Raw genomic sequence first — 22,300 nt, 5'->3', positions numbered from 1 at the left:
TCTTCTTCAATCTTCACTCTCCAGTTTAACAGAATCCATCTTTCATCAGTTGATTCAACAGTTGTTTTCTTTCTGATCAATCCAGTATTTTCTGCCTAACTCCGCAAACACTCTTTTTGGGCCATGATGATGGAGTTTTTCATCATAATGCTGAATCAGGAGTTGACTGAATGGGTGTTTGGGTTTAGGTTTAATTTGGTGGACAGTATCTGGCCTAAGCAGTTCACTTTGTCTCAGACGACCACCAACCTTATAAGTCCAGTAAACTGGTCAAGCTCAGGAGCTAGGGCTAATAATCTACTGTTAGAATGTAAGAGTTTGTTACCCTTTAAGTTCAGCTGGAAAGCACCTGGCTTGTGCCTGCATCAGGACTCAGCTGCATAGTCTTGGGCACATACTTTCTCGGGTTTGATTAGTTTGCTTTAACTGTTCTTGAGCTTCATGTTCCACCACCTGATCAAAGCTGTGGTACTGCGAGAATTCTTGCATTATATCAAAGTAGTCTATCGTTGGCAGGCTACAAAAGGTTACCCTACTCTCCTCATCAGTAATGTCTAGGACTGATTTCTTTGTATCTTAAGGCCAGGTACTTGAGTCTTGCCACAGAAATTGAGGTCCCTGCTGCCACTGACTGTGAACTGAGAGCTGCTGAAGGGTTTTGCCGTGGGTCTGGGTTTTGCGTGTCATCTGCTGGATTGTTTTCAGTCAGCTCCTGAATCTCTGCTATTCGTGTACCCCCAAACACTTTATATCTGCATGAATCGGACTGGATCCAGGACAAGACTGTCTTTGAGTCACTCCATAAATTAACCTTCTAAATGTTCAGTGTCAGTTCCCTTTCTAGAACTTTTGGTAGTTGAGTGCAGCACAAAGATCCAGCCTGGGTACATATAGCTGTTGTTTTGGGGCCACTCGTGATCTGGCTGTGACAAATTCAACCTCAGCTTGGCCTTGAAGACTCTGTGTTCTCAAATATGCTACTGAACCATATGCATGATTTGATGCATCACAGAATATGTGGATGTCTCCTGAGCAGGACTCAGAATCTAGCTGTGTGCTGGTGTAGCACCATGGTTTGGCAATGTTGTTCAGGTGCTGCTGTTCCTTCTCCCATTCTTGCCAGGCTTGCACAAGTTCTGTTGGCAGCAATGGGTCATCCCACCCATGTTTTTTTTTTAATCCCATAGCCTTTGAACCAATGCTTTAGCTAGTGTTGTGTAGGGGATTATGTACCCTGGTGGGTCATACTGACTGGCTAGACATGGTAGGCGTACCTCATTGTGGGTTTTTGTGGCTCCCTCAGATGAGTTTTGTAACCAAGTGTGTCTGCTTGGCAGAGCCAACGTAGACCCATGGTGGACTCAGAAACATCGCGCTGCTTTTCAGAAAGCCAAACCTCATTTTTCTCAGATCTAGCTTTTGTAGGAAGGTGAGCAACAACAGAAGGGATGTTAGAAGCCCACCGCCTTAATTCGAACCCCCCAGACATAAACAGAGTCTGCAGCTTGTTCGCCAGTTTGGATGCTCTGTCACTTGATGTTACACTCTGCAGGTAATTGTCCACATAGAAATGTTTCTCCACAGCTGCACGTGTGTCTTCACCTGGGACAGTATTCTCCTGGACATGTTTGAGGACAGCAAATGTTGCGCAGCATGGAATGGCAGAACTTGCCACTCATAGATGCTGACTGGATTATCGCGTTGCATGTCTCTCCACAGAAATCTAAGAAGCTGTCTATCTTCTTCGAGCAGCCGAATCTGATGGAACATGCCTCTCACTCATGATGGCAACAAAATGCTCTCTACAGCGAAGCAACACTCCTAACAAGGTGGTAGGAAGAGTGGGCCCAGGCAGCAGATACTCCTAAAGGTTATGGCTTTGATACGGGAAGGAACAATTGTACACTACCCTGTGTTTGCCATTATGGTGCACCATATGGTGTGGTATGTACCAGGATTCGTGTGTTTGCTCGATTGCTTTGGGTGATAATTTGATCACATAACCAGATTGCTCCAGCCTTTCGACTTCTTGTTTGCACACCTTTGCCAGTTCTGGGCTCTTGCTGTACTGGCTCCATCTGGGTGATCAAGTGGTGATGGTCAGAACCTATTAGCAGCACTGGCTGGGCCTGCGAAAAACGCTTAAAGAGGCAGTCCTTATAGATGTTTATATTTCTTTTGCAATAGGGCTACTAGATGTGAATGTTTAGCCAGACTCAAATTTGCTGCAGTGCTTTGGCTGATATGCTGAAGAAAGAGTGAAAGAAACTCTTAAGCCATAAATAAATTGGGTGTCGTGTCGAACTGTGCTTAAAGAAAGCTTCTCTTCATGTCCAATAAGCTTAAGTTGTTCTGCTGCATCATGAAGCAAGATGGTACGTTTAGACCCATCGTCCAGAATTGCATAAACTATCAGTGAATGCTTGACATTGTGTAACAACACTTTACTGATTTTCAACATGACCTGGCTGCCATTTGCTGGCTGATCAAGGTACAGCATCTGACTTTCTTGAGGCATTTCAACTTGCTTCATCTCAGCTGATTTTGGGTTGAGGTCATGTAGGACAGTTAGGTGTTTGCCTTTACAAATTTTACAGATGCCCTTTAACCTGCATTGAGCAGTTTGATCTTTTCATCCGCACCTCTAGCATCTCTTATTCATTTTAATCCAGTTAGTTTTGATTTCTCTGGTTAGCTATGCAAAATTTGGGCACTGATTAAGATGGTGGTGTTTAGTGTTACAGTAATGACAGAATGCATTCTTGCCTGGAGTTTGAATTTCTGAGGGGTTTACCACTGGAGTGTTTGAAGACTGCTCTGCACCCTGAAAAATGGCTGCTGACTGTAAAGTGGGCTTATCCTACTATAAGGTATAGCTGTCAATCAGTCCTAAACTACTATTAAATCCTCAAACCTTTTTAACTATAGAAAATAATAATATAACAGTGAGATCTGTATGAGGTGTACCCATTATATATATATATACACCTCTAATCTTATTTTATAGGTTCAACATTGCTGTAAATATTCTTCAGAGACCTCTCAGATTTCATCTTAAATACCTTCTCTAAATCCTCCTTCAACACACTCGTGCTCAGAGAATCTGCACAGATATCTTCAGCTCTGGTGGTTTGTGTTTTGTCTTCAGGACACGCCCACAGTCAGGAGAATCTCATGAATATTCATGTCAGTGTCACTCTGTGGAGCCAGTAATATTGCAGGATATACCTGTAGATCACACAGGTGTGTTTTAGTGAAGTGAAAGAGTGAAAGAGCTCAGATTGTGTTTCTGCTGCACAAGAGCGTCTGTACTTCTGCATGTGAGTTTAACACTTCTACATTACGCTGATTTGTGGAGATGATGAAGGGGTTTTATATGTGTGAGTGTGATTTAAATGTCTGATCCTGAAGATCAAATCCTCAAACAGATTAAACACTGAGTCAAACACGCATCAAAAATCAAAAGTAAAGTTAAAGCAGACCTTCCAGTTGAACAGGAAGAAAAGCTGCTGAAAAACAACAAGCTGACGATCCTTAAACAACACTGCATTTAACCCTTTACTGTCAAAGTAACTCATTAACCAAAGAGCCTCTTTAGTAAAGAGACATTTTAATACTCACTAAATCAACAATTGGCTAAACCTGAACTTCTCTTGATAAACTCTATATAACATGCATTTATCTTAAATTCAAATGTTTAACAGCTGGGATGTCAGATCAGGGTTGAACCAACTGCATTCATGTTAAGGACTATATATATATATATATATATATATATATATACACATGTATGATTGTTTCCTGAAAGCTCTGCTAATGTCTGCATTGGTGTTTTAGCTGCAGTATGGCAGAGGAGCGAGTAAAGGACTCTCTCTCAGAGAAACACAGGTATTGACTCTGTTTTTACACCATTATTTCAACACTTTCTCTGAAGAACAAAGACCATCAACAATGCTCTTATTTGTGTTGCTATTGCCTGATCAAATGATGGACAAAGCTTCAGTTTACAGCTTCAGCAAATATGTTTAGATCATTCTAGATTACAGACAGCTTGATCTGGTGTCATATTTACCAGAGCTGAATATGTGTCATCATGTGTGCTGTTTAAGGTCTTGCACAACATCAGAGTTAAAGCTGAGCGCAGAACAAGTTTCAGCTTGTGCTTTAGTACAAATGTGCATGTTAAACTCAGTGTATAGTTCAGTGAAGAGTATTATAAAATACTTTTGTGTATTTCTAAAGACAGAAAGTAATGTTTTGTGTTTTATATTTCCTCATCAGATCTCTGTGATGAGATTTTACTCAACAAGTCACAACATCACAAGGTTTTAAATTAAAATCATGCAGAATGAAAAAGCAGCGTGGGTGACACGGTGGTTCAGTGGTTAGCACTGTCGCCTCATAGCAAGATGGTCATTGGTTCAAGTCCCAGCTGGGTCAGTAGGCCTTTCTGTGTGGGGTTTGCACGCTCTCCTCGTGTTGGCATGTGTTTCCTCCGGGTGCTTCCCCCACAGTCCAAACACACGCGCTATAGGGGATTTTGATTAACTAAATTTGCCATAGTGTGTGTGTGAATGAGTGTGTGGGTGTTTCCCAGTACTGGGTTGCAGCTAGAAGGGCATCTGCTGCATAAAACATGTTGGAATAGTTGGTGATTCATTCTGCTGTGGTGAACTCTGAATAGAGACTAAGCAAAAGGAAAATAAATGATTGAGAAAGCAGCGCATCACTCGTCTGTTTACCCATGATTGCTGTGTAGCAGACCTGATCAGACAGACCTTCAGACAACTAGTTTGTGCTGAATTAAACTGAACAAACTAATGTTTGTCTGATAAACTCTTGTAAAGTAGACTGAAGTGTCACCTCAGGGAGAAAACACCATCATCTGCCAAAAGGTATTTAGTCTTTTACATTATTGATCACACAAAACTGTCAATCACGGTCATTCATAACACTTTTATTATTAACTATTAGGCCGATTTAAAGGTAAAAAAATTTGGATAAGTGGTTAGAGCCCTCACTGTTCACCTCACTGTTGGGAGAGGTTTCCCAAGCCTCCACAGTGTTTTACCCCGTCGAGCTTCACTACAGCAGACAGGCCCGAGGGGTGCTGGATGTCATGAGAGAGGCTTGGAAGGACGAGCCTTCTAACAGTAAAAATGAGCTCCAAAACATTCTGGACCTGCGGGCAAAAATCCACGCTCTGAGGCGGCCCTCGTGGGACAATTTGATAAAAAAATTGCCTAGTGGCAAGGACCGTTCATGGACATTCGATGAGTGGGGAGCTTGATTTTGATCTGATGGAGGAAAATTCAACTTACGCCTCTATCCAAGGAATAAATGATTTTTACTACACCCTTTGGATTACACCAATGCGTTACGCTTACGTTCGGGTTGTTCGAAGCACCGGCTACATTTCATTGTTTGATGGACAAAATCCTTGCCTGACACTCTGCATTTGCTGCTGCCTACCTCGATGGCATCATCATTTTAGTAATCATTTTTAGCGGCATTTGCAGCATGTGAGGGTGTCCTGACAACACTGAGACGCTCTGAGCTTATGGCCAGCTCGAAGAAGTGTGCAATTGTGCGAATGGAGGTCAGGTATCTGGGCATCCGCTTAGTACACAGGCAGGTGCGGCCCCAAATTGACAAAACTGCAGCATTTGCAACCCTTTCCATGACCTAAGACCAAAAATGAGGTGAGACAGGTCTTGGGGCTGGTGGGATATTATGGGCGTTTTATTCCTAATTATTCGGCCCTCATCAACATGTTAACTAATCTCACCAAAAGGGAGAGCCAGATACTGTACATTAGTCAGAGCAGTTCTAACAGGTGTGTGTGCTGCTTGAGCTGAAAAAAAAAAAAAGAAATAAAATGTTTGCGCTTACCTGCATTGCCGACCCTGCCTTCCTCTTTCAACATATCATAATACCTCACAACAGTCTAATAAATGATTTGATCACTATTTTGATCTGAAACTTTACTCACAAAAGATTTATCTTCTACCTTGTAAAACACCTTGAGGTTGTGACGCTCTTTTTCCTCTGGTGTGTTTGTGTGTTCAGTGTGAGATCAGGATCATGTGTGTCCAGCTCTGTGTCTCTGAAGAGTGACTGGTCAATAGGTAAACCACCAGACCTCAGAGAGGAAACACCATCATCTGCCAAAAGGTATTTTGTGTTTAACATTATTGGACACACAAAACTGTCAATCACTGTCATTCATAACACTTATGTTATTACCTATTAGCTTTACATTAACACCCGCCAAATGTGGGTAGATTTCGGCTTTGGTGGGTTAGACAGACACCTCCACTAGCCACTTTGGCTGGTTGGAAATAATTTTTAAATTGTGGTTTTCTCAAAACAGGGTTCGACTATAAGAATGACCCAATATGCGTGGAAATGTGATCATAGAATAGAGAAACAGCACGACTAACAAAAAAAATATTTACATTTGCGCTAGCAGAAGAAAGCAGATGAATACTGAATGAGAGGATAATCATTCGCGCTAACAGCTGATGTGATGCGTGCGACTGTTTAAAGCGCGTGCACGCTCCTGTTTCCTTCTTTGAAGCATGCGTGCCTGGAACGCAACTGTGATCGGATCTCTTTCAAACAGTCAGGCAAAAAAGTAATGCTCATGCACACAGTCTTGCTGCTTTTAAGAGCTCCAAATATGTCTTTTTGTAAGCAGCACCACTTGCTTTCGTTTTAAACAGATTATTATTTGGCCTTAACCGTGTGATCATCCTTTCATTATCACAGTATATTTTTCACCTGCTTTCTTTTGCTTACGGTTATTTTTGTTTATATGGTTTAATTATCATTTTTTACAACATTTGATTTAATATGAGATTAACTCTCCATTTATGTGTAGGTAACTGGTGATCTGAGAGACCTTTAGTGAGGACAGATTACTGTGCATATTTTTGATACATGACAATATTTATTAGTTTAAAATTTTTATTTTTAAAAATTATTTTTAAAAGTCAATTGTTTTTCTTTGTTTTTTTAAACGTTTTTTTTAAATAAAAAAGTAAAGTATACAGCTATATTTAGCTTGTTTGACACTTTTTAAATATGTGGCTAAGAAATTATTTTGGTTTGGTGTGGTTAGAGATAAATTAGGTAAATCCTTAATTTTGAGTTCTGAAAAGTTTTGTGGAATACAAACTAATTGCAGTATAACACCATGAAACCATGACCTATTTGCTAATACATGACACACAGAATGTGAAATGAATGAGGAGGCAGGTGGACACAACACAAAATCTAAATCGAGTAATTTTATGTCAAAGTCATATTCATGCATATAAAAATATTTTCCCAAGAACAAAATTGTGGCTAGTGAAAATGCAGAGTGGCTAGTAATGTTGGAAAACTACTAGCCACTGTGGCTGGTGATCAAAAAAGTTAATGTAAAGCCCTGACTATTAGGCAGATTTGAAGGTAAAAAAATTGGATACGTGGTTAGAGCCCTCACTGTTCATGGTGGGAGAGGTTCCACAAGCCTCCACAAGGTTTTTCCCCTTTGAGCTTCCCTACGGCAGACAGCCCTAAGAGGTGCTGGATTTCGTGAGAGAGACTTGGAAGGACGAGCCTTCTAACAGTAAAAAATAGCTCCAATACATTCTTGACCTGCATGCAAAACTCCACGCTCTGGGGCGGCTCTCGTCAGACAATTTGTTTAAGGCTCAGAATCAGTAGGACCAAAGATGTTACAAGAGCACTAAATGACAACAATTTGGACCGGGAAATAAAGTGCTTGTACTGCTGCCATCATCCAGCCCAAAATTACTTGCCAAGTGGCAAAGACTGTAGGTGATCACTCGAGTGAGGGAGCTTGATTTTAAAGTGGTGCAGATGGAAAGGTGCGGGGCACGCCAAATTTACCATCTAAATTCATTTAAGCTGTGGAAGGATCCAGAGATGGTGATGCTGGCGACGGTAGTTAGACGGTAGTGGTGGCTTACTACCATCTGGTGCCACCAGCAGGAATTCGCAGATGTGTTCTCACCTCTGCCCAGACGAACCGAATCTGATTCAGCACCTTATTGAGACCACACCAGGTGTTGTAGTTAGAAAACGTCGATACAGGTTGCCTGAACACACACACAAAAAAAATGGTTCAGGAAGAATTGAAGATGCTGGAAATGAGGGTGGTAGAAGAATCCCACAGTGACTGGCAGAGACCAATTGACAGACAGTATATTATGGGCGTTTCATCCCTAATTATTCGGCTCCATCAACATGTTAACTAATCTCACTAAAAAAGGAGAGCCAGATACTGTACAATGGTCAGAGCGTTGCCAACAGGTTTGTGTGCTGCTTGAGCTGAAAAAATTGAAAAAGAAATAAAATGTTTGCACTTACCTGCATTGCCGACCCTGCCTTCCTCTTTCAACATATTCCAAACTTCACAACAGTCTAATAAATGATTTGATCACTATTTTGATCTGAAACTTTACTCACAAAAGATTTATCTTACATCTTGAAAAACACCTTAAGGTTGTGACGCTCCTTTTCCTCTGGTGTGTTTGTGTCTTCAGTGTGAGATCAGGATCATGTGTGTCCAGCTCTGTGTCTTTGAAGAGTGACTGGTCAATAGGTAAACCACCAGACCTCAGAGAGAAAACACCATCATCTGCCAAAAGGTATTTTGTGTTCTACATTATTGATCTCACATGGACTGTATTTCAGTATTCATCTGGACATTTCTTATTTTACTTTAACAATACTTTAAAGGGCACTTATGATGAAAATTATTTTTTGTTTGCACAGAACTGTGTGTGGGTATAGTGTGTCCATGTCATTATTCCTGATGTTAAACTAGGATCCAAATCCCTCCTCTTTTGAGGCCCACCACAACATGATGTAGGAGTGCGGTTTCCCTGCCAACCAAATTGATTGACAGCCGTGTATTAACAGGGGCCTGTTTGAGAAAGCAGGTTAAGTTAAAACTCAGAGTAGTTTAACCCTGAAATGAGAGAAACTCTGGGTTTTCCGTTTCAAAATGGCAGGTTTGTTAAACTCGAGAAAGCAGGGTAAGTCAAGCCTGTTTCTTAAAGAGAGTTAACTTTAACTCAGAGTCAATTACCGTGGTAACTTACTCTGTGAATCCAACCTGGTCCGGAGCAGGTTTAATTCTCTAAACTCTGAGTTTCGGTCGGTCTCCTCCCCTTTTTTAAAGATGAAGCGGTATTTCTCACATTAGTCTTACATTTCCACACACCTATTTTAGAGCTCATTTTGGAGATGTGCATAAAAACGATTGATGGAAACGTCATGATTCACATAACTTTTGAAGTTGGGTTAAACTTTCATTTGATAAGATGCACATAAACTACGAAGTGCACTTAACAAATTACAGTATGTACATTAAAAAATGGTTTGTTAGAGATGATGATGAAAATGCGTGTGAAAGGACAAACCAGCAGACTGAGCACACTGCAGAACATCTTAAATGTTGTTTTAGTCATTCTAAAATGCCTGAACTGTTTCAGTATTAGTGTATATTATTAATTACCTCCGAGCGTCTGGAGCGTGTCAAGATCTCCGCATCTGGCTTCAAACGCCCCCACGTGTTCATTATGTGTCAGTTGTCTTCTGAGGCACAAGTACATTAATTAAATAAAAAATCATTGACGCAGCTTCTTCTACCGCAGTAATTCTGTTTTTACTGTTGATATTTGGCGCAAGTTAATCAGGAAGTGACGATTTTGTTCTCTTCGACTCTTTGGATAAAAACGCTGCTTTATTTTAGGCGTTATTCCAGTTTTGCACAAATTTATGTAATAGCCTATATTTTGATGGAAACACAGCTATTGCCTACATTTTTGTCACACACAGAACAAAGTCACGTACGAAGCTTGTCCTTTTTTTTCCATAAATAATTAGCTTAACCTTTGACATGTACTGTTACTAGATTAATGGGATTATTATTCTGTCTAAATTATTTTATTACTGCTTACCTTCTTAATGTTATATCAACCTCTATCACTTGATCAATAAAAAGGCAGACACATAACAAGTGCACTGTTAAATCTATTAAAACTGATAAAAGTGTGTTAAAGTTTAGAAAAAAAGTATAAACATCACACATTACATTACTTATTTTATTATACTTAAAATGTTTAAATACTTAAAATTAAAAATTACGCATTAACTTGAGCAGCTGTTTTCCCATGCTGTCTCTGTTTCATTGATGGTTGCTTAATTTTTAATATATACACTCATATTTGCTATAACTTTGCATGAGCACATCAAGTTCAGCTGGAGAAAGAAATGCTGATCTCTTTGTTTAAGATGTTGCCATAGTCACTCGTAATGTCTGCGCTCCATTGATAATGCCTTTTTATAGTCACGGTGCGCGCGCTTAACTCTGAGTTGGTCTACTCAAAGTTGATTGACCCAACTCAGATCAGCTATTCTGAAACCGAAAACTCAAGAGTTTTTAATCTCTCGGTAAATCAACTCAGAGTTCAAGTTTAAACTCCGAGTTGTTTGAACCTCCTTACTGAAACAGGCCCCATGTCTCCTTAGTAACGCAAATAATCATATCAACAAGACAAAGCAACTGGGATTAAAGGTTATGTTCAGCTCTCTGTGATCATCAATCTTCATCACATGTGATCCAGAATAAGTTTTACAGGTTTAAAACATTTCTAAATTAGTGCATGTTAGTAATAAAGTAAGTTAAAGAAGGTAAAATCACTGTATTTACTATACCACAGCTGCATGTAAGTACAATTATAAAATAAGATGCTTCAATACCAGTTTGTGGATGTTGAATCTTTTTTTTTTTTGAGAACTAACTCATTTGCATTAAAGGCACAGGCCACAGATATAGCTGCAGTGTGTTCACAGCTGAGAATTCTAATATTCTGAAATGTCTAATAAATAATCTGATGGGTATTTTGTGCTAAAACTTTAGACATATTCTGGAGGCACAAAATTTCTTAAAAAGGGATAAAATAGGTGCCCCTTAAAGGCACAGTATGTAAGATTCTTTCCATTAACCCCATCAGACCCTGCGTCCATTACAATGGACATCACATGACATCCCATTTTTCTGAAATTTGGAACATAATTCAGGTCTGAAGGGGTTAAAATATCTAGAAAACACTAGTATAGTGTTATATACATTTTCTAAATTGATTTGTTTAGAATGTATTCATCCATTGTCCTGATAAGGACAGATATCTGACCATAAAACATCCCCTTACTGTTTGTAACTTTAAATAATGCATCTGAACACATTCTGGTAGTAAAATGTCCTCTTTGTAACGGTGAGTTTGAAAAAAAAGAGACAGAAGATCCATCTGCTGAATCTAATAAAGAAAAATACAAATGTCAAGGTGAAGATCAGAGCGGAAACAAAATAATCCAAGTAACAGAGAGACGCAAACACAACAGGGCACATCTAAAAATCCAACACTGAAACAAGTGCAGATCTGGACACAAAAATCAACTTATGACAAGGTTTATGTGTGATTTATGAAACATTCATATGCAGACAGTCCCATCATACAGATGATCTTTATATGTTGATAAATGTGGCGACTAAAACATGTGTGGCGACTTTGGAAACATGTGTACACCACTTCCCATGTAAAGTCAAAATAAATAAATGAATTGATGGAAGTGTGCACAGAGCTGTAGGTAAATTCTAAGCAAATGTATTTAACCTGAATATTGACTTAAATGAAAAACTTTCAATGCAGGAGACACACGGCGAATGAAGTTCTGCACAAGACTTTTGGCCAGCGGAGAAATTAAAATGGTCATGCCCAACTGAGTCTGGTTCTCTCAAGGTTTTTTTTCTTCACTCCCATCAGGTGAAGTTTTTTTTCCCTCTCCGCTGTCGCCACTGCCTCGCATGGTTCAGGATTGGTAGAGCTACGCATCGATGAATTTGCTCTTCAGTGTTTGAACTCTCAGTAATGATTAAATCACACTGAACTGAGCTAAACTGAACTGAACTGAACTTAAACACTAAAACCTGAACCACACTGTTCCAGTTACTGAACCACACTGTTCCAGTTACTATGACCATTTATGTGAAACTGCTTTGACACAATCTACATTATAAAAGCGCTATACAAATAAAGCTGAATTGAATTGAATTGAACACATGAGTGAGAGTGATGGGCTGGGATTCACATATTCAAATGAGTATAATAAATGATCTGATTGTGATCTGAATATTTATATATTAAAGCTTTATCTTACACCTTAAACAACACCTTGAGGTTGTGACGCTCCTTTTCCTTTAGCGTGTTTGTGTCTTCAGTGTGAGATCAGGATCATGTGTGTCCAGCTCTGTGTCTCTAAAAAGTGACAGCTTTATTGCATGTAACCTTTTTACATCCTTTTTTGAGTCATGACGCAAAACGATGGGGTGCACTCATTGATTCTTTGTGTTGTTGTTGTTCCTGCAGTGTGGATGGAGATGATCAGACTGGAGACCTGCAGCAGGATTCACTCCAACCAGAACATGATGAACTTCAGAGAGTCAAAGAGCAGCACAAAACCAGCATGAAGAACAAGTATGAGAGATTATTTGAGGGAATCAACCATGGAGAGACTCAAACCCTCCTGAACAGGATCTACACACAGCTCTACATCATAGAAGGAGAGAGTGAAGGAGTGAATGAAGAACATGAGGTTTTACAGATGGAGAAAAGAGCCAGAACAAAACCCTCACAACACACTCCAGTCTACTGCAATGACATCTTTAAAGCCTCAGCTGGAGCAAGACATGAGGAGAAGATCAAGAAGGAGAAAGCCCAGATCAAGACTGTTCTCACTAAAGGCATCGCTGGAATCGGGAAAACCGTCTCTGTGCAGAAGTTCGTTCTTGACTGGGCCGAAGGAAAAGACAATCAGGATGTAGATTTCATGTTTGTGCTTCCATTTCGAGAGCTGAACTTGATCAGAGATCATCAGTACAGTCTTCACAGACTACTGCTGGACTTTCATCCTGAACTTCAAGATCTGGAGCCCAAGATTTATGAGCAGTGTAGAGTTGTGTTCATCTTTGATGGTCTGGATGAAAGCAGAATCACACTCAACTTTTCAGATGAGGAGAAAGTTTGTGCTGTGACTGAATCTTCATCAGATGAGGAGAAAGTTTGTGCTGTGACTGAATCTTCATCAGTGGCTGTGTTGATGTGGAGCCTCCTGAAAGGAGATCTGCTTCCCTCTGCTCTCATCTGGATCACCTCCAGACCAGCAGCAGCCCATCAGATCCCCTCCAGATACATCAAGCGTCTGACAGAGATTCAGGGATTCACTGAGCCTCAGAAGGAGGAATATTTCAGGAAGAGAATCAGCGACGAGCATCAAGCCGGCAGAATCATCTCCCGCATCAGAAGAGCAAGAAGCCTCCAGATCATGTGCCACATACCCGTCTTCTGCTGGATCTCCTCCACTGTGCTTCAGAAGCTCCTGGAAGAAGATGTGAGTGCAGAAATCCCTCAAACTCTGACTGAGATGTACATCCACTTCCTGCTGATTCAGATCAACATGAGGAAGCAGAAGTATGAAGAGAGAGATCCAGAGAAACTCCTGCAGTCCAACAGAGGAGTGATCCTCAAACTTGCTGAAGTGGCTTTCAGACAGCTGATGAAGGGCAATGTGATGTTCTATGAGGAGGACCTGATTGAGAGCGGCGTAGACGTCACTGACGCCTCAGTGTATTCTGGGATCTGCACTGAGATCTTCAAGGAGGAATCTGTGATTCATCAGAGGAAAGTCTACAGCTTCATCCATCTCAGCTTTCAGGAGTTTCTGGCTGCTTTCTTTGTGTTTTACTGCCATTTGACAGAGAACAGAGAACCGCTGAGAGTGATTTGTGACAGAGAATATTCAGATGATGAAGATGAGTCAGACAGTGATGAATCTGAATATTCATATGATCAATATCTACAGTCCAGCTCTGAGTTCTCTCTGTATTATCTGCTCAGTTCAGTAGTAGATAAAGCTGTCAGGAGTAGTAATGGTCATCTGGATCTGTTCCTGCGGTTCCTGCTGGGCGTCTCACTGGAGTCCAATCAGACACTCTACCATGATCTGCTGACACACACAGAGGAGAGCTCAGAGAGCATCAGGAGGATCACACAGGACATTAAAAACAAGATCAAGACAGATGATGATCCCTCAGCTGACAGATTGATCAGATGGATGCAGAAGAAGAGAAATGACCGTCTCTCAGCTGAAAGATCCATCAATCTGTTCCTCTGTCTGCTGGAGGTGAAAGATCAGACTCTGGCCAGAGAGATTCAGGAGTTTGTGAAATCAGACAAACACTCAGAGGAGAAACTCTCTCCTGCTCACTGCTCAACAATCTCCTACATGATTGAGATGTCAGAGGAGCCGCTTGATGTTCTAGACTCTAATAAATTTAACACATCAGATGAGGGAAGATGGAGACTGATAGCAGCTGTGAGAAACTGCAGAAGAGCTCTGTGAGTATTCATTGATTGATCACAGAAGACACACATCAGTCTGCACTGAAGACTCAGATCAGTTTAGTGAATCACTGCCCTGCTTTAACAGAAAATCTTTAGCTGGCCATATCGTCCCCCTGTGAGATCGCTGATACACCATATTACTGCATGGGGACGCGGCGGCAGTGTTCTGTTTCCTTATTTGCTCATTTATTTCATCATTTCTAAACGTATTTACCAAACTTTTCTTGACTTTTTACTCACACAAACAACATTTGTACTTATTTAATAATCTACTTCATTTGCTTAACATTTTATCCTGGAAAATAACTCAAATCCCTGTAAATCCCTGTGCTCCTCCAGCTGAATAGGACATTTGTTGATGTGTATTTGCTCAAATCTAACACAGTGTTGCTCTTGGATAATTGTGTTTGTTTTCTGATCAGAGAAATAGTGTAATTTTAGACACAGTATTGCCGTCTCGACGCAGACATGCCTCTAATATTACATTTACTGTAGGCCTAAACACTAAACTTTACACTGAGCTCAGTAAAATGCTCTCTGATTAGTTATTAATAATCTGTTCAATAATGCATTACAGTCATGTGAATGGGGAAATATGGGTTTAGTTTAATGTAGTTTCAGTAAATACATAAATAAATGAAAGGAAGATATGTTTAAATGAAATAAATAGGCTTGTTGTGAGGCATGAGGGTGGTATGAAGGCCCAATGTCCACAGGTGGGGGTTGCAGCCCAACTCCATGGTACAACACCATGAGGTAGCCTGACTGCCATTAGTTACTGAAATGAGATCCTCTGACTCCTTGTGAGACCAAATACCAGTGTGACCCTGGATTCCTCCTAATGCAAGACAATGCTGGACCTCATGTGTCTGGAGTGTGTCAGCAATTCCTGCAGTTCACTACAGTTTTGAGTGTGACTCCAAATCTAGACCTCCATGGGTTAATACATTTGATTTCCAGTGATGATGTCTGTGTGATTTTGTTGTCAGCACATTCAACTGTGTAAAGAACAACGTATTTAATACGAATATTTCATTCATTTAGATCTAGGATGTGACATTTTAGTGTTCCTTTTATTGTTTGAGCAGTATATATATATAGTTTATTTCCAGTGTTGTTTTTATCATTGTAGACTGAACTCATGAACACCCAACACTGCTCATTTCTTACTGCTGATTTTGTTGCTCTTTGTCCTCTACACAGGCTACAGGGCTGTAATCTCACTGTTCAGTGCTGTAAGAGTTTGTCTTCAGCTCTACAATCCTCAAACTGTGTCCTGAGAGAGCTGGACCTGAGTAACAATGACCTGCAGGATTCAGGAGTGAAGCTTTTCTCTGATGAACTGAAGAGTCAACACTGTAAACTGGACACACTGAGGTAAAATGCTGCCACAAATGACTTTTCCATTGTGAAATGCAGTGAAGTAAAATGAAGTAATGAGCATATGCTGTAATGTATTTTATTTCTGTTTATTAATTGTGCATATGTCATACTTCAAGTGTGAAGTCAAATATGAGAAACCCTGTTTATAGCAGATATAATATTGCTCTTTAGTGTAATTTCTGCTGAAATGATCATTGATTGGTGTTCTTTGGTGTTTTTGGGGCGTCTCTAAATGAGCTGTGCTTCTGCAGATGTTCAGCCCATCACTGAGTCTCTTTATTTACTGATGTAAATGTGTGTAAAGTTATATTCAGTCAGTTTTATATTCATTTCAGGAATACTATTGACTAATATGAAAATGTTCATATGCCTTATTTACAATTAGGGGTGTCAAAATTAATAGTTTTTTCAGTGCACCGCGATGCAGATGTGGACAATTAGGTATCAGTTTAGTAATAATCATAACCGGTTATTATGTACTGACGTCATGTACCTTATATGCGCTTTGTCGCGAGGGAGGTGAGCGTGGGTATTTATAACACTACTGGTGCCAACTGTGCATAATTTCACTGCGTGTGTCTTTCACTGACAATTGCAGAAGAAGCCCCTATTTCTCTGAGATTGAGGGAATGAAAGTACTCCATTTCTTCCTCTCTCTCACTGTAGCCCATTTCAGCTGCTGGCGTGACTTTTCCTCCCCTCTCTTTTCCTCTCGGCTGTATGCATTCCCGCAGCTGTACCTGTGCATTGTCGCGGGACCCGACCAGATTTCATGCGAATACATTTCCGAATATAGTGCAGGAGCAGTCGGTAACTGGTGTAATTTTAACAGGAGTGGATATTGCTCCAGATCGAGCAAGCAAGCGTGCGTGGCGTGTGTGTGTGTAGAAGTCTTTGTTTATGGGTGTGTGTGTGCGGATGTGTGTTGGTGTGGTATTTCAGTGTATGTGTTAGTGTGTGTGTGTGTGTGTGTGTGTGTGTGTGTGTGTGTGTGCGTGCATGCGTGCGTGCGTGTGTGTTTGTTTGGTGCTGTCTATGTTTGTGTGTGAGAGACAGTGTGATTGTGTGTCTGTGTGTGTGTGTATGTGTGTGTGTTTATACAGACAGCTTGTTACAGCCACCCCCTAAAATACAACACTGTGTATGAAAAGCAACGTCAGTGCACCGAGATATCAAATTGAACCGAACCGTGAGACCAGTGTAGGTTCACACCTCTATTTACAATACAGTTTGTAAAGTCATATTTTCTGTCTGTTAATATTATATGAGAGACTTGCTCTGTTTAACATATATGAGGATCTGAATGGATTTGCATTGTTAACATAAAATAACAGTTAAAAAGGTGTTTTTTTATTTCATAAAATAAGTTTTTTTTTATGGTTGTTACTCTTTTAAATAATTCTGCATAAATCTGCACATTTTTTTTTTTTTTTTTTTACAAAATTCTGCTCAGAAATAGCAAATAAATCTGTCTGGCCAACTCATTTTGATCCAGAGATCTTCTCTTTAAAAAGTTAACGTAATAACGAAATACAAATGTTTGATCTTCCTCCATGAGATCATTAAAGCAACTCTGAATAGTTAAAGGAGTCTTTTCCTTTTCCCTATGAGGAGAAATCACTCCTCACGGCGACATCAATAATTACATCCACTCACACACAATAATACAGTGTCTTTTACTGTCCTCTACACAGACTACAGAGCTGTAATCTTACTGTTCAGTGCTGTGAGAGTTTGTCTTCAGCTCTACAATCCTCAAACTGTGTGCTAAGAGAGCTGGACCTGAGTATCAATGACCTGCAGGATTCAGGAGTGAAGCTTCTCTCTGATGGACTGAAGAGTCAACACTGTAAACTGGAGACACTGAGGTCTGAGTTTAAACACCTGATTGATGGATGGACAGATGGATTATAATTATGTATTGCATTTAACAAATTACTAAAAATTACACTGTAGTTTTGATTATTATTTTTATTCATTTCTCAGACTGGCCATGTGTAATCTCACTGATCAGTGCTGTGAGAGTTTGTCTTCAGCTCTACAATCCTCAAACTGTGTGCTGAGAGAGCTGGACCTGAGTAACAATGACCTGCAGGATTCAGGAGTGAAGCTTCTCTCTGATGGACTGAAGAGTCAACACTGTAAACTGGAGACACTGAGGTAAATTATTCTCCATTCAACCGATACAGTTTCATGTTGGGTTACCTGATGTGGAGCCCTATTTAGTGGATTGACAGAAGAAAAAAAAAGCATTTACAGGGTTGTGATTTTAATCGTAACTATACTAATGTATGTTTATGAAAAATATATTCAAAAGCATCACTGAGTATATTAAAAAATGTTGCTCTTTCAGAGCTTGTCTTTTTCCAATATACTCAAGTATGACCTAAAGTTAAAGCAATCAGTTTATTTTAAGGATCTTTTAATGAATTACCTCTGAATTATTTATTCATATTTTATATTTTTTATATTTATATTTGTTGTGTCCTGGTGAAGTTTAGACATGCTCTGCTGTTTGTTCAGTTTGCAGTTTCTTGTAAACATATAAAAGTGTCACAACACTCTTAATATTATGTAAACCACTACAATAATATGAAGACACACTATAATCATGTATTCAGCAGTTTACTGTAAGAGACCTGGTGAACTGATGTATTTACTACACATGCATCTGAAAATAACCCTGATTACTCATTCACATGAAGCAATATATTGACTGAAGATCTTCTGTCAGAACGGCTGTGTGTGAAGGAGAGTCAGCGCTCATGATTATTGATCAGGTGTTTCTCAGCTGACAGAATAAAAGTCCCCTAATGCTCCATCAGTGTGAATGTGACTGTCAGGCGTGTTGAAAGAGACATTAAGAGAGTGGGTTTGTGTTTGTTTTAGTTTATTTACATCATCGTCCACAATATAATATACAAATGAAGATCAGGTCATGTTCTGTTGCTCTTTATACAGTAAAGTTTGATCTACAAGCTGAAGTTTGTGACTGTCAGGGCTGTAGTACTCGAGTCCAGACTCAAGACGTTTCTTTCTATAGTCTAGGACTCGCTAATATTCAGACATGAACTTGGTCCAGCAATAGCCATTGGTTGAGTGTGTTTGTCTGGAAAACAGTAAAATCACTGTTAAATCCACTGTGAGTCTAGAATGGGCACTGACACTCTCGTGTGATACACTTGTCTGCGGCTGCATCTTATTGCTCCTCCTCCATATGAGTGCCCTGTTCAAGTGCGCATCAGTCACTGTCACTCAGACACATGTGGGTCACCTCTCTGTTTCTTAAGACTCCTCTCTGCTAAAGCTAAACTAATAGAAGTGATGTTTAGCTGAGAGCTAGTTAACGTTAACTGCTAGCATGTTCCATCCTAAACATAAGAGTTAAAGTTAGCACTCGCACAGGTTAGAAAGCAGTGAAAGTGATATAATATAATGTATGTCTGATATCTGCAAATTTAGGGAGCATCTTTAAAGTCTGGACACCTGATTAGGGCTGGGCGATGTGGATTTGATTAGATAAGGTTAGATTAGATTAGATAATCCGCATTATTGGGGAAAGATAATCTAGTGAAGTGATCAAGTAAATGTCGGCCCAGTCTGTAAGTGTAAATGGTCTAGTAATAACACGACACTTCACTTTAGATTGTAGATGAATGCATATGCTAAAGCTTTATTTCATGTGTCAGTCGCTCCATCTCACCCACAGGAACAGGCTGACAGACATCTAGAATGACTTTAACACACAAATAAAGCAAACAAACCTGAAGGAGAGATCAGGCCTTTTGCTCATGAGTATAATCTGAGGTTTAGACCCCCTCACACGCTTTGGAGAGGAATGTGTGAGTGAAAGAGAAAGCGGATGGCCAATCATGAGCTGCGGCCTCAACACATTACACACATATTAGTTTGAGCACTGGCTAGACATTATCTATAGGCTGTATCATATTTGCTTGTCCACAGTTTTAGTAGTTAATAAATGCGTCTTGATGATGCTGTGATGTAGGGCTGGACGAGAGTGTGAAGCTGCATTGAGTTTGTGCTGGCCGTCCTCCAAGATAAGCAGCTCAGCATCTGTCTGTTGCTCTGTCCCGCCTGGGTGTTTTGGTCATTCAGAGGAGTTCACCAGCGCTTCTGTCTTCTCCAGTTATTCCTCTTCAGAGATTGTGTGTGTGTGTGTGTGTGGGGGGGGGGGCATGTCTCATGACAGATGTGAGGGGAGAGACGAGATTATCTGCATCAAGATATCTTTAAAGGAGATTATTAATAAATATTGTCTGACATCACCCAGCCCTACACCTGATTACACATTTCAGACCTCTGCAACATTTGAGTAAATGCCTTACAGTCATACAACCAGCTGTAATCCTGCATCTAGGTGTCGATCATCTACAAATCAGACTTATAATGTTTTAAAATCAACTATTAAACCACATTAAGATGAAACATTATTGATGTGCACAAACTATTGCACAATTAACAGGTCAAAAGAGTGTAAAGAGGACGATCACTCATTGTCATTGATGATTTCAGCACACATCAACACTGTAAAAGGTGTGTAGGATCTCTGACACTAGATGAACACTGCTCAGCTGGGTTTACAGGTTTGCTGTTCTCTTCATTCTCTGCTGAAGTGTGAATGTGAAAGTGAAATGTCCGATGTAACTTCACTTTACTTTATAAATGTCCACAGATGTCTGTGATCTGCTGAAAATGATCTGTTGGTATATTATCCTGCATTTATTCAGTGGATTCTTCAATAAGTAATGTGTTTAAGAATGGGAACGTTTAATACCCTAATATGACCCTACAGTGTTACTTTACTCATCATTATTGATCATTACTAATAATCCTGAATCAGTATTCCCTCGCATGACATCAGAATGTCCCTCACATGACAAAAACAATCAAACAATGTGGAGGATCATTGAATAGCAGCACTTAATACATGACTTTAAGATGATCAAGTGTGTCTTCTTCCTCCTCACAACAGACTTTACAGCTTGATGTGGTGTATTATGAACAATGTCTTTGCTCTGTACACTTCTACAGATGATGTCGAGTCCTTGTTGAGTGTGTGAGTGTGTGTGTGTGTTTGCTGATGCGAGGGCTCGATCAATAAGGAGAGCTAATCAGGATGTGTGTGTTCATCACTGCTGTTGACATGAGCAGAAACAGCAGTCAGCATCTTCACAACACAAAGAGATGTGTGATTGTCCAACTGTGTGATGTGGACTATTGCTGTGTTTGTAGATTGTCTGGCTGTATGGTGACAGAGGAAGGCTGTGGTTTTCTGTCTTCAGCTCTGACTTCAAACCCCTCACACCTGAGAGAGCTGGATCTGAGCTACAATCATCCAGGAGATTCAGGAGTCAAGCTGCTCTCTGAACAACTGGAGAATCCAAACTACACACTGGACAAACTCAAGTATGTGGAGCAGCACTGGCCTTGTGCTTTTACACTGAATGGCTTTAAAAAGACACTAGAAAGCTCTTTTGTGATCAGCTTCAGTTTTCTGTGAGGGTTATGGGGTGAGGACAGACAGAAGATACAGCTTGTAGAGTATTACAGTCATGTCTATGAAGAGCAAATCATTGAGTGTGAAATGAATCTCCTCTGTAAATGTTGGAGTGTATTGGCTCAGTTACAGTGACATTAAGCGGGACACACTGTACAGTTTCAGCATTTGAGCTGAGCAGAGAAACTTCTTCCTCCATTTCTGCTGAAGAATCCTACAATATCAGGTCAGGAATAGGGTTGGGGATTGAAGATGGATTCAGATTCTGGAATCAGACACTTGGATTAATGTTCAGACTCTTGTTCTAAAATCAACATCTGGATTCCTCTTCTCTGTGCACACATGTGTATTTTTCACTTGCTAATCTGTCAGGAACTTGGGCGCTGGCGAGCAGCTTTAATAATCTGAACATAGTTTAGAGATGGACTGCAACATGTGCTCAAAGGCTGCATGTGCTGAAGAACGATGGCAAAGCTAAGTGTGATCACTGTAATAAATGAATGTTGCAGCAGGGTGTCTCCATCAACATGAGCAGTATCTGCGCTCGCTTCACCAACAGCAGAGGAAAAGAACGCACTGTGTTACATTCATTGTGCATCCCGGCTCAACCAACAAGTGTTGTGTGTTTTAGCTCAAGAGTTTGGAGCGTGTTGCTGAGCGGCTCAGTGCTAGCTTTAGCTTATTAGCTGAGGGGGAAACTAAACAGCTCATTCTCTCCATCTGTGTGTGTTTACAGTCTGGATCATGGAGGACACACGAGGATTACAGCAGGACCACGCAAATGTAGGACTACACACACACACACACACACACACACACACACACACACATACACACACACACACACACACACACACACCACACGCACACACACACACACACACAAACGCACACAAACACAAACATATGCGCACACACA

At 40.3% G+C, this 22,300-nt stretch overlaps 2 protein-coding genes across 4 annotated transcripts in view; one reads left to right on the top strand and one right to left on the bottom strand.

Annotated features, from left to right (window-relative positions):
* znf1086 (zinc finger protein 1086) overlaps positions 1–22,300 on the bottom strand; it is an 893,143-nt gene that overhangs the window by 599,677 nt on the left and 271,166 nt on the right. The window lies entirely within an intron of this gene.
* The window catches only part of LOC148682910 (NACHT, LRR and PYD domains-containing protein 3-like), a 38,945-nt gene that overhangs the window by 12,265 nt on the left and 4,380 nt on the right, over positions 1–22,300 (top strand). The window contains exons 3-11 of one of the 2 annotated variants that reach the window (XM_088650858.1): positions 3,838–3,888; positions 6,070–6,174; positions 8,556–8,660; positions 12,447–14,474; positions 15,684–15,857; positions 17,558–17,731; positions 17,850–18,023; positions 21,117–21,290; positions 22,118–22,164. In XM_088650858.1, the coding sequence (XP_088506984.1) occupies positions 3,845–3,888; positions 6,070–6,174; positions 8,556–8,660; positions 12,447–14,474; positions 15,684–15,857; positions 17,558–17,731; positions 17,850–18,023; positions 21,117–21,290; positions 22,118–22,164 (3,025 nt within the window). In that variant the 5' untranslated portion in view covers positions 3,838–3,844. Of the gene's footprint in view, positions 1–3,791; positions 3,889–6,069; positions 6,175–8,555; positions 8,661–12,446; positions 14,475–15,683; positions 15,858–17,557; positions 17,732–17,849; positions 18,024–21,116; positions 21,291–22,117; positions 22,165–22,300 lie in introns of those variants that run through there. The other variant, XM_088650859.1, reaches the window with a different exon arrangement.

This window comes from Danio rerio, chromosome 4 (genome assembly GCF_052040795.2).
Source record: "Danio rerio strain M-AB ecotype USA chromosome 4, GRCz13ab, whole genome shotgun sequence".
Taxonomy (NCBI): Eukaryota; Metazoa; Chordata; class Actinopteri; order Cypriniformes; family Danionidae; genus Danio; species Danio rerio.
The sequence above is the reverse complement of the archived record's forward strand: the minus strand, read 5'-3'. Positions and strand labels throughout refer to the sequence as shown.